This window comes from Tamandua tetradactyla, chromosome 2, assembly GCF_023851605.1.
Source record: "Tamandua tetradactyla isolate mTamTet1 chromosome 2, mTamTet1.pri, whole genome shotgun sequence".
In the NCBI taxonomy this organism is placed as follows: domain Eukaryota; kingdom Metazoa; phylum Chordata; class Mammalia; order Pilosa; family Myrmecophagidae; genus Tamandua; species Tamandua tetradactyla.
This window is the reverse complement of record NC_135328.1, coordinates 223,510,997-223,525,938: the sequence shown is the minus strand read 5'-3', so window position 1 is coordinate 223,525,938 and position 14,942 is coordinate 223,510,997. Positions and strand designations below refer to the sequence as shown.

Below are 14,942 nucleotides of genomic sequence, written 5' to 3'. Positions count from 1 at the left end.
TTTATCAAACATTCCAAAAAGAACTAACACCAGTCCTGCTCAAACTTTTCCAAAAAATTTGAGGAAAAAAGGAGCACTACCTAACTAATTTTATGAAGCTAGTATCATTTTAATACCAAAAACCAGGTAATAGTTTGTGTGGATGCTATAAGAAAGGAAACCTGTTGGCCAATCTCTCTAATGAACATAGATGCAAAAATTCTCAACAAAATACTAGCAACTTGAATCCAACAACACAATAAAAGAATTATACACTGTGACCAAGGGGGGTTTATACCAAGAATGCAAGGATGGTTCAATGCAAGAAAATCAATTAATGTAATACATTAACAAATCAAAGGGGAAAAATTGCATGATCAACTCAATTGATGCTTAAAGCATTTGACAAAATTAGACGTTCTTTTCTGATAAGAACACTTCAAAGGATAAAAAATAAAAGGTAACCTTTATTTGATATGATAAAGGGAATATATGAAAAACCAATATGATAAAGGGAATATATGAAAAACCAATAGCCAGCATCATACTCAATGGAGAGAGACTGAAAGCTTTCCCCCTAAGATCAGGAATGAGACAAGGATGCCCTCTGTCACCGCTATTATTAAACATTGAACATTGTGCTGGAAGTTCTAGCTAGAGCAATCAGTCAGGAAAAATAAATAAAAGGCATTCAAATTGGAAAAATAAGTGAAATATGAGGAATTCAACCCACCTGGAGGCAGTTTATTGCAGATGTATTGGTGATTGGAGTTCACTTGTGCTCCTGGCACGATGCCTAGGTCTGCACAAATCTCACCCTCCTAATCAGCAGGAGTTGGTGACGGTGCTGCCGGGCACCTTGTCTTTAATCTCACTTAATTTTTATTAAACATGCTCCATACTTTTGTCGAGAAAATGGTTTCTTTATCCTAAAGATTATTATCTTTTTAAAGGGTTCTTATATTTGCATGAGTGTTTATTTTGTCTCTGAGGTTTTCGTACTCCATATTCTAGGACATTTTGTAATTTGGCTCCTTGCCAATATCATTAAAATCTTACTAAAGTGTAAAAAAAGAAAAAAGAAAAAGAAATTCACAAAATATCACCCTTAGATTCTGCTAATTATATGCTTATGTGAGGCAAGGCTCTGTGTGTTTTGACACCTTTACAGAGTTTTATGGAGTTAAGTGGTATAATGGTGTTGGCTGATTGTTGTTAGATATGCTGGATACAGTGATGAGGGAAAGGGATGAGCTGAAGGCTTCAAATTTGAAACTTCAGTACCATATGAACGATGTCAAAGATTCCTGGTGTGAGCTAAAAGAAAACCTTATTTCCTGTGGTGGCAGACTTGAGATCTCTGAAAACCAGACACAGAGCCTCACTGTGCGAGTAGCAGATTTATAACATAAACTAAAATCTCAACCTTGCAGGGTGTCTTCTGTTAAAATCCTGAAATGTGAGATGATGATATATGGCTTGATAATGATGGTGATGGGGAGATGGGATCCCCGGAACCTGCTGAGCCTTTGTTAGATAGACCTGCGATGGACTGCCCTGAGCAAACAGCTTCCCAACCTTCAGTCTTCCCAGAGAAATCTGCCATCTGATCGCCACCTGACAAGATGAACCCTTCAGTACCTGCCAACCCTGTGACCACCTCCCTGGGGTAACAGCTCTCACTGTTTCCTGTTGTTCCTCTGTCTGGAACAACTAATCCTCTTTTACCAAATGAAACTGCAACAGAATGCCCTGAGATAACTGGCTTAAAAGACACTTCTGATTCTTTTCGTGACCCACCCCCACCACCCCTTATTTCTTCCAGACCCATAACTAGACTAAAGTCCCAACAGGCCCCTAAAGGTGAGGTGCAAAGTATCACACATGAGGAGGCACGTTATACTCCAAAAGAACTGTGAGAGTTTTCCAATTTATATAGAGAGAAATCAGGGGACTGTGTGGCAATGGGTTTTAAGGGTGTGGGATAATGGTGGAGGAATATAAGGCTGGATCAGTCTGAATTTATTGATATGGGCCCACTAAGCAGAGATTCTGCATTGAATGTTATAGCTCAAAGGGTTAGAAGAGGCATTAGCAGTTTGATTGGATGGTTGATTCAAACAAGCATCAAAAGGTGGCCGACATTACCTGAGGATGAAATGCCAGAACTGCCCTGGTATAATGTAGATGAGGGGATCCAGAGGATTTGAGAGATTGGAGTGTCAGAGTGGATTTATCATGCAAAGCCTGCTCTTACACCCCAGGAATGTCCAGAGGATGCACCTTTCACCAGAACAGTGAGAAATAAATTTGTGAGACCAGCACCATCCTCCATGGTCCAAAATGATCTTAGTCTCCCTAGCAGCTTTCTGGAGCATCTCTTCATCACTATTGGCCAGTCATGTAATAGATCTGATTCTAGTAAAAGCATTCAACAAGTAAGCAGCTGTGTTTCCTCTGTCATCTAGCATTTTGTCAAAGGAAAAGATGTAGTCATGCAACCCGGTATGGGAAAGATCAGCACATTTGATACAGCCGTAAGCAACAGATGTCTGAGCAGCTTTCAATTCTTCTGGAGTTAAGACCTTGTCTCTTTCTTTTTCCTTCAGTTTGTCAATGGATCGTTTTAGTCCTTCTTCTAGAAGGTCTATGAGGCGCAACATCTCACCTGGATGTATTTTAAACTTTTTCTTGTCCTCCCCCGGCACAACAACAAATCCAGCATGTGACACTTGAGTTACTTTAGGGTCATACGAACCAGTCATTTGAGCAGCGGCAAACACTGTCTGGAAATGCAGAGACTGTCCACTGTCCACTACATAGATAACCATGTTTGCTTTTTTCTCAAATAGTCTGTTTAAGAGCAGCCAGGTCAGATGCATCATAGGTGTAACCTCCATCCAATTTTACTATGGTTAATGGTACAGAATACCCTGGTACAACACAATTTTTCTGCCATCATCAACTTGCACAAAACCTTGAGCTTCAAATTTCTTCACAACATCATTCACCCTCTTGATAGAAGGACTGTCCCCTTTCTGTTAACGAGATGCACAATGCAGCATGGATTTGATTGAACTCTGGGCGGGAAGCATCCCAGATGAGCTTCCAAGCTCTTATGATGTCTGGATTTTGCTCTGGAGCAGAACTACACACTGATATGCTCGCCTCTTAAAATCCTCCTCAGTATCAAATCTCTTTTTGGATTCCTTATAAAAGGCCTGAAGATCCCCAATAGGAGGTGAAAAGTTAGATAATCTGGAAGTTTATCTTGCAGGTGAGCAATGAGCATACCAAATTGAGTCCCCAGTCTCCTACGTGATTTAACCTTAGCCCACCATACCCTGCAAATTCAGAGGTGGCACATGCTCTCCCCTAGGATGGCTGGCCTAAAGTGTCCTACAGGCATCTCTTCCTCTCCCAATGTAGCTAAAAAGTCAACTACAACCTTTTTATTCTCTCCAAGAGTAGGCAGTTGAACTCCATTGACCAGGAGATTGGTCAGTTGTCCTGATACAAAATCCTGTCTTAAGTGGACATTAATAAAACCAGGACCAGCAATTTCAACTTTTCCAATATATTCATTGTCTGGAAGGTGTTTGGTAATGTCTTCAGCAATTTCTCTTGGATTAACTTTCTGTTCCTTGGTTTTGAGCATCTGAGAAATACCTGTGGCACTGTTACACTGATAGTCTCCCAACTTGGGCTGTTGACTTGGTGTGACTATCAGAGGACGATTTTCCAAATCTGGATATGCAGTCTTAATGGCACAACCAAAGACCTCTTGTAGGCGGCCATTGATGTTAATCATATTTTGGGTTGGTTTATTCCTTTCTACTTGAAGACTCTTTCGAAGAATATTCAATCGATACTTTAATTTTAAATTCTCTTCTCACAATTGCTCCAAATTTGGAGAACCTTCTAAACAGCCACAGTTTTTCAACCGATTGATCTCAGCAGTCAGAAACTTAATTTCTTTTTTCCTTGGTTCAAGAAGGCCGATGATGTTCAACGTTTCTCTCTCAGCTGGAAGGGCACATGGCAAACATGGTGGCATCTGCTGGCTTTCTCGTGGCTCTACAAAAAAAGTGCACCCTGTTTGTTAACTGTTAAGTTGGAGAGCCAGCCCTAGGGCTGCACCATAACTTCTCAGGGATGTGACTATGGGCAAGTTACTCTCTCTGCTTGAGAGTCCACATCTGTAAAGCAGGGCTAACTTAGGGTACCTGCCATAAGCTTGTGGTGAAATAATCATGTAATGAACTCCCTGGTGGGGGCTGCCCTCCAATCCACTAAATTGTTATGATGATCCTTTCAAGACATAGTTCTAGCATTTAGATCTATCCCCCACAACCCTTTCTCAGAAAGCTACTAAAGGATCTACTCCATGAAAAGAAGGGAGTAAACCAAGAAAGAGAAAAAACATACACAGGAACATAGATTGCAGAAGCTGGAGACCCAGCTAATGAACAAAGGACTCCCCAGGAAAACCTGGCTGGCTGTTGGGAAAACCTGGCCGGCTGTTGGGAGAAGAACCCACTGCAGGCAGCCCAGACCGGAGGCAGCAGGACAGTAGTGCCAGGAAGACGAGTCCACAGGAACAAAATTACCTGAGGAATTAGACCAAACTAAGAGTTCCTTTATTCTGTCAGCAAATCTGGGAATGAGTTAGTAATAGATACATATTTTTTTTCAATGCAAAAGAAAAAAACACAGCAGGAAAACAAATAGTTCTACATGAAAGAAGATGGGATCTTGATGAGCCGTAAGGCCAAGTGTGCACAGCGCTAGAGGTGCAAACTCAGTGCCACCCACTGGGGGCTGCACCAGGGGTTGGGGGGTGGGCAAATGGGGGCAAGAGGTAAAGCAGAGTGGAGTCCTCCCAGAACGGGAAATCAGCACCTCACGTTTAAAATTGAGAAATCAAGAAATAGAGAAGTGTATGTGTGGTAGTCAGGTTCAGTTGTCAACTTGGCCAGGTGAAGGTGCCTAGTTCTGTTGCTGTGGACATGAGCCAATGGTACGTGAACCTCATCTGTTGCTGATTACATCTGCAGTCAGCTAGGAGGCGTGCCTGCTGCAGTGAATAACATTTGACTTAATTGGCTGGTGCTTAAATGAGAGAGCTCAATGTAGCACAGCCCAAGCAGCTCGGGATTCCTCATCTCAGCACTCGCAGCTCAGCCCAGGCTTTTGAGATGCAGGAAGGAATCACCTCGGGGAAAGTTGTGGGAACCCAGGGGCCTGGAGAGAAGGCCAGCAGAGATCACCCTGAGCCTTCCCATGTAAGAAAGAACCTCGGTTGAAAGTTAGCTGCCTTTCCTGTGAAGAACTAACGAAATAAATCCCCTTTTATTGAAAGCCAATCCGTCTCTGGTGTGCTGCATCCTGGCAGCTAGGAAACCAGAACAGTGTAATTTAGAAGCACCACAACAACAAATGCAGGAAGACTCCGTGAAGGTGAGGGGAGAACTCAGTGGCGGTAAGGAGTGAGGCAGGGACAGCTGTTTTGTTGTCAGTCTTATAGAACAAATTTACTTTATACATGACCTTAGCCAAAAAACTAAAAATAAAAATTTGAATGACAAATACTGTTCTAGTTTGCTAGCTGCCAGAACATAACACACCAGAGATGGATTGGCTTTCAATAAAAGGGGATTTATTTAGTTGACGTATAGTTCTTCAGAGGAAAGGTAGCTAACTTTCAACCGAGGTTCTTTCTTACATGGGAAGGCTCAGGGTGAACTCTGCTGGTCTTCTCTCCAGGCTGCTGGGTTCCAACAACTTTCCCCGGGGTGACTTCCTTCTGCATCGCCAAAGGCCTGGGCTGAGCTGCGAGTGCTGAGATGAAGTATGCTGAGCTGCTTAGGCTCTGCTGTGTTAAGTCTCTCATTTAAGTGCCAGCCAATTAAATCCGACATCATTCCTTGCAGCAGGCATGCCTCCTAGCTGACTGCAGATGTAATGAGCAACAGATGAGCTTCACCCGCCATTGGCTCATGTCCACAGCAACAGAACTAGGTGCCTTCACCTGACCAAGTTGACCCCTGAATCTAACTACCACAAATACAAAGTCATAAAACATCAAAATCAACACAGGTGAGTGCTCCTCTTGGAGGAGGGGAGAGGCAGAGCCCCACCCAGCAGTGCCTCTGCACCTGCCCCCCCACCTCCAGGACCCCGGCTGGGCTGGTGAGCCCCAGAACCCCAGCCTGCTGCTGCCTGTGAGTCCACCAGCCCCACGTTCCTCATGAGTGTCCACTCCACTCCAGGTTCCAGGGTCACTGGGACTGGCAGGGGGCAGAAAGGACGAGGCACACCCGAAGCCCTGGGTTCCATGAGACAGGAGCAATGGACGCACATGAGCATCAAAGCCCCACAAGACCCACCAGCAGTGATGGGACCTGCCTTGTCCGGGTGAGGGAGGAGGCCCAAATTGTTCTCACTGCTCCAGGCATGAATGCTTTGTGGTGAGTGCTCCATGGTGAATGCTCCAGGGTGGAGCTCCATGGTGAGTGCTCTGGGGTGAGTGCTCCATGGAGAGTGCTCCGTGGTGAGAGCTCGTTTACTGCCCATTCTGCTGTGTGGGGTCTTGGCAAGAGGTCCCACTGCACACATCTGGGCCTTTCTCTGACTTGCGCTCTGGGTCGCCCTGGCCACTGCCCCCAGCTCTAGGGGATACGTCCTTCTCAGTTCTCCAAGGCAGCTGTGCCAGTTCACACTCCCAAAAGGCACTTTTTTTTTTTTTTAACATGGGCAGGCACCGGGAATTGAACCCGGGTCCTCGGGCTTGGCAGGCAAGCATTCTTACCTGCTGAGCCACCATGGCCTGCCCTCACTTTTTTTTTTTTTCAACAATGAAAGATACTTTCATTGGTTCTGTTAAAGACAAATGCAAATGAGAATACCTTATTCAGAAAATTAATTTTCAGAACTGTCTTAAATGAAATAAATATACCTAATACAATCTCTTTCTAAAAGGACTTATGAGGTGGACAATGCTAAAAACCATGTTCCTCGCTTGGGAACTCCTAGAACTGGTAAAACCCTTAAAAAAAAAAAGATTTTCTTATAAAGGATATTTAGTCCACCCATATTTTCTTAAAATTTGCACTCTCCACAGAGTACTCACCACGGACCACTCACCACGGAGCTCCACCACGGAGCACTCACCACGGAGTGTATTATCTTTAACACCCAAATGTTTCATATATATAATTAGGTTCACTTAATTTAAAATTAATGAAAAGATATTGTCCCGGTCTGAATCTGTGGTGGACCCCAGAAAAGCCATGCCCTTTGATCCTCATTCAATATTGCTGGGTGAGAGCATTTTGATTGTTTCCATGAAGATGTGACCCACCCAATTGTGGGTGGTAACTTTTGATTAGATGATTTCCATGGAGGTGTGTCTCCACCCACTGAAGGTGGAGTTGTTTACTGGAATCCTTTAAAGGAGGAAACATTTCAGAGAAGGTCCCTTTTGGTAGAGCCACGAGAAAGCCAGCAGACGCCGCCATGTTCGCCATGTGCCCTTCCAGCTAAGAGAGAAACTTTGAATGTTGTTGGCCTTCTTGAACCAAGGTATCTTTCCCTGGATGCCTTAAATTGGACATTTCTATAGACTTGTTCTAACTGGGACATTTTCTTGGCCTTAGAACTGTAAACTAGCAACTCATTAAATTCCCCTTGTTAAAAGCCATTCCGTTTCTGGTATATTGCATTCCGGCAGCTAGCAAATTAGAACAGATATCAATACCCAATTTATAAGAAAATAATCCAGAAAGTAATTTAGGCATGGTTATTTATAGAAAGAGTTTTATGGAACAATGTAAATAACATGGTCAAAAATGTGACAAAACCTTTCTAATAATCCGCATTTTCAGTACACTTTATATAGAACAAAAGATGTTTCATGTGCAGTAACTAGATGAATCTAACAGCCAAACATAAAGCACTTGACATGGTAATAATTTCACTTTTATTATACTAAGTGTCAGGTCAAAGGTGAGTGGCATCCACATGCGGGGAGACAGTTATCACTCAAATTTCTCAATTATATTGAGAAATAAGCCAAATGTGACTGGCCATTGCTGCAACCAACGTTATAGTTTCTTCCAAGTATATGCAAATCTTTTAAATGGGCACATATACAAATGTATAAAACAAATGAAATAGAACTATTTAAGAGACTAAAATGGCTTTTAAGAATGAACTACCTGCTGCTCCATCATGAAGCCATCTCCCGTCTTCACCAATCTGTCCTCCATCCTTAGCTGTCGTCCATTGCCTTGTAGGCTGGCAGATCTTCTGGAAGCTTCACACTGCTGTAGGAAAGGAGTGCTTGGCCGATGCTGTCTCTAAGAAGAAATGTCTTGTTCTCTGGGCAGCTGCCACACTTTCAGACATATTTCTGACTTTCAGATAATTAACAAATTCTCTGAAGAAAAGGAGACCAAATACAAAAAACATCCACCAAAGCCAATACTGTCCATTGAAATACCCAGTAAAGCGATCAGAAACCTGGCAACAAGGATCCATGCGAGAGCCCCAGACAGCAGCACGCCTTCCAGCCACGGCACTGCCTGTGCAGAGGGACGGACAAAGCCTCAGCCAGTAGAGAATAAATACCGTGGAAAATGCTGGCATGAAAACGCTACCGCTGCCCACTCTGAGCCGATCTGGCCCACGAAGGCCGTCTCCTGGTGGCCATGCTTCCGTGACCTGTCCTGCTGCGGCTCTAGCTGTCTCGACCTCCTCACGTGTCGGAAGAGAGGTGGCGGCACCGGGGGCACAGGACGGAGCTCTGCAGCCACGGTGGCAGCAGCCGCCATGTGCCAGCGTGGGAAGGTGGAGGCGGAGTCCGTGTCCCGGCCTGGTGCTGGCCGCCGCATGCGGGTCTGGGGCTGGTGGCTGTGCCACGCCTGTGACAGAGCTGTCCTCCTCTCCGGGCGGCCCCGGCACTTCCTCATCCCAGTCTTCATCCCACGCAGCGGCCTGGGGCGTTCACACTGTTATTCAGCCCACGTGCTCTAACAGGTGGTCTGGAGCGCAGGAGCCGTCAGTCGCCGTGGCGAGGGTCCTGTCCCTCAGGGAGGAGGAAGTTTTCAGCGCTGAGCCACAGGACCATCCGAAGTCCCTCCACGAACACACCTAAGGCCTTCACGCCAGCCCACGAGCTGCTGGAACGAAGACACGTGTCCACTCTTCGGTGTGCAGAACCAATGCCAGCGCTACTTTCTCATCCTCGTGGCACCCAAAGGGATCCTTTCTCCGGAGACACCCACGAAGGATGTGGCTGGATGACATACGAATAAGACGCGGGGTTGGCACGTCAGGGGCCTAGAGACGGCCCGGCCCAGCCCCAGGGTCTCCCTGGAGAGGTCAGGATAAACCTACCGCTGGTGACCAGATTTGCAGCTCTTACATAGGAAAGCGTCCACCTTTCGCCAGCCGTGGAATTCGTCACATGGAGGCTCCATTTGTGGAAATCGCCGTCAGAGGTTCTGGCACCAGCAAGTCACCAGAGCAGTTCTGGAACGTTCTGCCTTGGAGCTGTAGTGCCAGCGAGCCTCGTGGCATCACCTCGGCCGCGTGTGCCCCCACGGGAAACCAGCCCTGGCGCCAAGCGCAGCTCTGCAGCACTGGGAGGCTCAGGCAGGCGAGGGGTGGCCATGGCAGGCAGCAGGCCCCGGGCCAGCCCCCGAGTGCCCCGAGGGTGGCGGCGCCAGCTTCCTGCTGGACTCAGCCTCAGGACCCTTCTGTGGCCCCCCCATCTGTGGGGGTCCTAAGAGGTGGTGGGCGCTTGGCCCCAGCTGGCCGCCCCAGGGTGAGGACAGCTCCCCCCTCCCCCACGCTCCCACCCTGCACTCGGACCGTGGCACCAACCTCATCCTCACCCCCACCCTAACCCCACCCTCCAGTCAGACCCCACCCGGGGCCCCTCAGCTCTGCAGGGGAAAGGGGGCACTTCTTAGCTGCACCTGAGTCACTTTCAGTTTCTCTCCAAACCAAGAGAGAAAGGCGCCCTGGAGCTGGGGTGCCGCCCTGGAGAGGGGGCACGGTGCAGTGCGGGGGGCTGCTCACTTCCAGGCTCTGCTCCAGGCACAGCGTGGCGCCCAGGCCCTTCCCAGTCCGTGGGCAGCGCCAGCCCTTACCCCGCCTTGCGTGGGCTCCAGACCCACCCAGCCTTCCTCCCACTGCCCCAGAGCCCATTCCCCACCCCACAGGGCTGGCCCCTGGCAGGAGGCGGCAGGTGGCATCCCAGCACGTGCCCATGAGCCCCCAACACCGGGCCTTGCTGGGGATCCCCTGGCTGGGACCCAAGCCCTGGGCACCGCTCGGCGAGGCTGGGGTGAGGGGTGGGGCCCAGGCTGGGATGGCACAGGCAGCTCAGCAGCCCCAGGGAAGGGAGAGGGGTGTGCTGTGCACCCCAAGTCCGGGGCAGGGTGCAGGCTCGGGCTGGGTAAAAGCCCAGGAGAAGCAGCAGCGGCTGCACCCTGAGGCCTGGGTAGGGCTGCAGAGATAAAAATACAGTCCCAAATTGTCTCCCAAGGCCACATTTGTGGCCCAACCGCAGGCTGCCGCCCTGGGACAGCCCTCCCAGGGCCTGTGGGCACAGGCGGGGGCCAACAAAGGCACGCAGGTCTGGGGCTGGCCTGGGCAGGGGCTGGGTGCTTAGCAGCGCCCTGGCTTTCCCCCCCCCAGACACCTGCGCCCCACAGAAGTGCCAGGGCTGAGCTGCCACCAAGTGGATCCACCTCCCGGGGCCGCCAGCTGCACCCTGGCTGCCTCCCAGCAGCTGCGGAAGGGCAGAGGCCTGTGCTCGCAGCGTCCCGGTCCTGGGGCTGGGCCGGGCTGGGCCAGGTTGGCCAGTCACACCCCGCGCACTCAGCCAAGCCAGATTGGGCCATCCATCACGCTGTCCTCGCCGCCTGCCTCCAGACAGTGGCACAAACTTAGCCTCCCACGACCCGGAGGAGAGTGGGGTGAGCCGTGGGGCAGCCTCCCACGGCAGGGGTTGGAAGGAGCATGGGGAGCAGCTGCTCTGCAGCTGCAGGCACCAGCAGGGCCGCGCAGGGAGGTGCAGGAACAGAGCCCAGACTCGCTTTGGGAAGGAAAGGCTGCCCCCAGCCCCTGCCGGCGCCTGGCCTTGGCCAACTCTGCAAAGGAAGCCAGGACCCAGGAAGGCTGCTTCCCCCACTGGGCCCCCCAGGCGCTGGGCAGTGGCCCCTGACTGCTCTGCTTCTAGGTCTGGCTGCCAGGGGCCAGCTACAGCCTCCTGCGCCTGACGGCTCAGGGCCCGCCTCCTGGTTAGCTGGGGCTGAGCTGTAGGACATGGGCTGACCTCACTGGGCAGGGGGCCACCTGTCTTACCATCTGGTCCTACCATCATCCCTTCCAGGCCAGAAGTGTTGGGAAAGGCCTGCTCACCTGAAGGCCCCAATGAGGCCTCAGACATGTTTCTGACCAACAAAAACAGCCCCCAAGGCCTCACTGCAGCCCAGGCAGGGTTGGGCCCGGGTGAGTAGCTGGGCCCCCCCTCTTCTCTGCTTCCGGAGAGAAGACACACCCTGCTCTCCCCAGCCCACTGGAGGGAGGATGGGAATGGGCCTGAGTCAACACTACTGTGCCCCAGATTCTCCTCTGGCCACAACCCAGCCTCCCCGAGCCTTGATATGGGTACCCACGGTGCTCCCTTGTTAGAAGTAACGAATTCTCCTCAACCCAAGGAGGATCAGAAACCCCTACACTGAGGTCAAGAAGTCACTAGAAGCCTCTGGCTCACACTGATGGACAGGGATTCTCCTGCCTCCCCAAACAGATAAGCCTTCCTCAAGCAGCCCCCTCCCCACACTCTTCAGAGCCCCAGAAATGGCAGCCAGCCAGGTAGCTCCTGTGGCCATTTGTGGCCAGGCCCAGCTGAGCAGGCGGCTCAGAAGCTCACGCGAGCTGTGAGTCCTTGGAGCCTCCAGTCGCCAGCTCCTCCCTGTGGGTGCTGCCTGCTCCCTTACCCTCCCTTCAGGGGTGCCCCCACAACACCCTCCCTGACTACCAACCTCAACCCCATAAAACCTAACCTGCCTGTACCCCCACGGCTGCCTGGGCACTCCCGAAGCCCTGGAGCCCCTCAGCACTTTTGGCACCTGTGTAGCAAGCACTGAGTTGGCACCAGCAGGGACCCGAGTGCCCCAAGGACAGGGCTGCCCACTGCTCACCACAGCCCCCCCCCCAGGCAGTGTCCCCAGTGGCAAGGCTCCTCTTCCCACAGGCCCAGCACTTCAGGATGGGCCCGGGCAGCTGCTCCCAGCACCAGGAAATGTGCCAGCCATGCAAAGGGACAGCTGATGTGCCACGCTGGTCCCATGGGCTTTTGGGAACCCAGAGACTGGAGCAGCCTCGATTCCAGGTTAGCCCATCCCAGGCAGGATAGCCCAGCCTAGGCTAGCTGAGCTCTCAAACTTTATTACAGGGACCGCCAACAGCAACTGCGGGAAGGGGGGCTGGGGCAGCACCAAACTCATTTGCTCCGCAGGTAGATCTTCGGTGTCTGCCAGCCCTCCGGCGCTTCCTTCAGGCCCGCCTTCCGCCACATGCGCTTCAGGTCTTTCTCAAACTTGATCTGTAAGGAGAGAGAGAGAGAGAGGGTCACTGACTGGCTTGTGGTAAAGCCAGACATTCTCAGCTCCTGGTCCCACATCAGCCGGCGAGGGCCCTGCGCTCACCTGCTTTCGTCTCAGGCGCCCTTCCCGCACTTTCCGCCGCAGGAACCGAGTTCTCTTGACCAGCTTGCGGTACTTGTGGTGGTTCATCTTCCGCCGGCGGATCTTGAGAACGTTTTTGCACTGCAGGTGGGGTGCCTCCCAGACCCCCTCATGTCCCCGCTCGGCCTTCTCACCCACTTTGCTGAGTGGCCATTCATAGAGCTGGACAGAGGCTATAGTCTCTGGGGTCCCAGGGTCCAGTTTTGGCAGGAGGTAGCGGGAGGTAAGCCAGCTCTCCAGGGGGCTGATGGACATCTTCCTGGGCACCAGCATCTCCTCAAGTTCCAACTGGGCCCGCTGGCCGGAGAAGGAGGCAGCCCCATGGGAGCCGGCTGGTTGTGTGCTGTAGCAGGACCTGCTAGCGTGGCTGCCCAGCACCCCTGAGACAGGCCAGGACAGACTGCGGCCTGCAGGAAATAAGACAGCAGATTTCCCACTCTGGGCTCACACCAGGCCTATCTGGGCTGGAGAGCAGCAGAGGCACCACAGACTGCAGTCGTCCAGTGGCCCAGACTCCCCCTTTGTGAAGCAAGGAGGTCTGCCTTTTCAGACTCCCTAAGCCCAGCAAGCATGAGGCGGGAACAGGTCAAACTGCCTGTGGGGAGGCGCAGCAACTGAGGGCACTGGGCCCCAAGTCCCTAACCCAAGCGTGACTCCTGCCCACCTGCCCCCACAGGGCCTCTTACCTGCCCGGGGAGCAACCCTGACCAGCTGCGAAGCCAGGCGCGCCAGGAACATTGTCTGAGGGTAGCGGCGGCCGCAGGTGCCCGAGGGAGCTGGAACACAGGCGGCGGGGGGGGAGGGCGAGGTCAGGCGGGAGCGGCGGGCAGCGCCCTGAGCAAACCCAGGCAGGCCAGGACTGGGGACTCTGGTCCTGCCCCGACTCCCGCATCCCATCACTCCCTCCCAACGGCCAGATTCGGGTTCAAGCCCCGCGTGCGTCAGGCCCCGGCGGCGTGGCTTTGGGCACATCACTGCGAGCCCCTGAGCCTCAGTTTCCCTCCCTGAGAAACGTCAGCCCAGAACGCGGGGAGGCGGCGATGCTCAAGCGTGCGGAGAGGCAGGCCCGGCGCACTGCGGCGGGGCGGATGGTGGGGTCCCAGGACCTTTTCGCTCCCTCCGCTGCCCTTGGGCCCCCCGCCGACCCTCCCCAGGTCGGACCGCGGAGCCTCACCCCGACCATTCCGTGGCGCGCCACAGCGACACTTCCGGTCCGTCCCCAACGAGGCCCCCAGCCCCGCGCGCGGCCGCCGGACGTTCCGACGCCCAGCGCCCCCTGGCGGCTCAAGGAACCCGCCTCGGCGGGAAGCCCGGCCGGGCCCAGAAAGCAACGGTTTCCGGCGAGAAGCACCACCCTTCCGCCCACAGGTCAGCCGCAGCGGGCCAGCTCCGCCTTATCCCTTCCGGAGGGGGAAAACGACATTTCCCATAATCCCCCACGGCCGGGCTTGTGCGCCTGCGTGTCCAGAATTCGCCGCACGTCCGGCCCAGTGAGCGAGCCGGTTTCGTAGCGGAGCGAGCGCTCGCCGAAGCGTGCGGAAGTGGCGTCTCGGGACGACGGAAGTGGCTGGAGCTTCTGGCCGGAAGCGAGGACCCCGGAACCTGCGGCTGCGTGTGCAGGGCCTGGCCGACTGTGACCCTGGGCTCGTGGCGGCGCGGCCAGCTGCACGCTCATGCTGTTTGACACCCAGCCGCGCCCTTGGCCCGCCTAGCCTGGAAGAGCGGACGCTGGGTGTGCGGACAGAGCGCGGGCGCCCGTCCAGGAAGGGCTGAGCGGGCCTCAGGGTTCCGTGCCCATCCTCGGGCTGGCAGCGCCCGCAGCCCCATTCCTGGGGCGTGGCAGCCGCCTCTTTCCAGCCAAATAGGACTGTCCGAAAAACAAAAGCAGCCTCCGCGTAGGATTGAGTTTAGTCAGGCCCCCCATGCTGGTCCCCAGGGGACGTGGCTCCTGAAGCCCCGCTTCACCGCTCTCGTCTGGGGCGGCCCAGTTGTCCTCGCTCGGTTTGGCTGGGGTGGACAGGAATCGCCGGGTGGACTCCTGAACTCGCGGGGGCGTCCCGTGGGAGAGTGAGAGGGGGTGCTCTGAAGGCCCCAAACGTTCTACAGAAGGATTTTCCAGGTGGCTGAGCGGGAAGTGGCCAAGCCGGGTCATCACATCCCTAGCCCTCAACCTGGCCAAGCTGTTCCAGACCCAGCCCT

At 52.8% G+C, this 14,942-nt stretch overlaps 1 protein-coding gene and 1 pseudogene across 2 annotated transcripts; both read right to left on the bottom strand.

Annotated features, from left to right (window-relative positions):
* Window positions 1-498: 498 nt before the first annotated feature.
* LOC143675058 (arginine--tRNA ligase, cytoplasmic pseudogene) lies at window positions 499-8,285 on the bottom strand (annotated as a pseudogene). Its single transcript, XR_013171353.1, has 2 exons — window positions 8,199-8,285; window positions 499-4,056 (listed from the first exon to the last, which is right to left on the bottom strand). The product of XR_013171353.1 is annotated as an arginine--tRNA ligase, cytoplasmic pseudogene (transcript).
* Window positions 8,286-12,382: 4,097 nt separating this feature from the next.
* Window positions 12,383-14,234, bottom strand: AURKAIP1 (aurora kinase A interacting protein 1). Its single transcript, XM_077151604.1, has 4 exons — window positions 13,918-14,234; window positions 13,430-13,519; window positions 12,705-13,150; window positions 12,383-12,601 (listed from the first exon to the last, which is right to left on the bottom strand). The coding sequence occupies exons 2-4, from the start codon at window positions 13,479-13,481 to the stop codon at window positions 12,500-12,502; spliced, it is 600 nt and encodes a 199-aa protein (XP_077007719.1). The 5' UTR covers window positions 13,482-13,519; window positions 13,918-14,234; the 3' UTR covers window positions 12,383-12,499.
* Between the last annotated feature and the right edge of the window lie 708 nt (window positions 14,235-14,942).

Excerpts from the sequence above, each read along its gene's own strand:
- AURKAIP1 (XM_077151604.1), bottom strand. The coding sequence starts at position 13,481 with ATGTTCCTGGCGCGCCTGGCTTCGCAGCTGGTCAGGGTTGCTCCCCGG. Across the intron at positions 13,151-13,429 it reads CAGGGTTGCTCCCCGGGCAG|GCCGCAGTCTGTCCTGGCCT; the intron begins GTAAGAGGCCCT and ends TATTTCCTGCAG. Across the intron at positions 12,602-12,704 it reads GGCGCCTGAGACGAAAGCAG|ATCAAGTTTGAGAAAGACCT; the intron begins GTGAGCGCAGGG and ends CTCTCCTTACAG.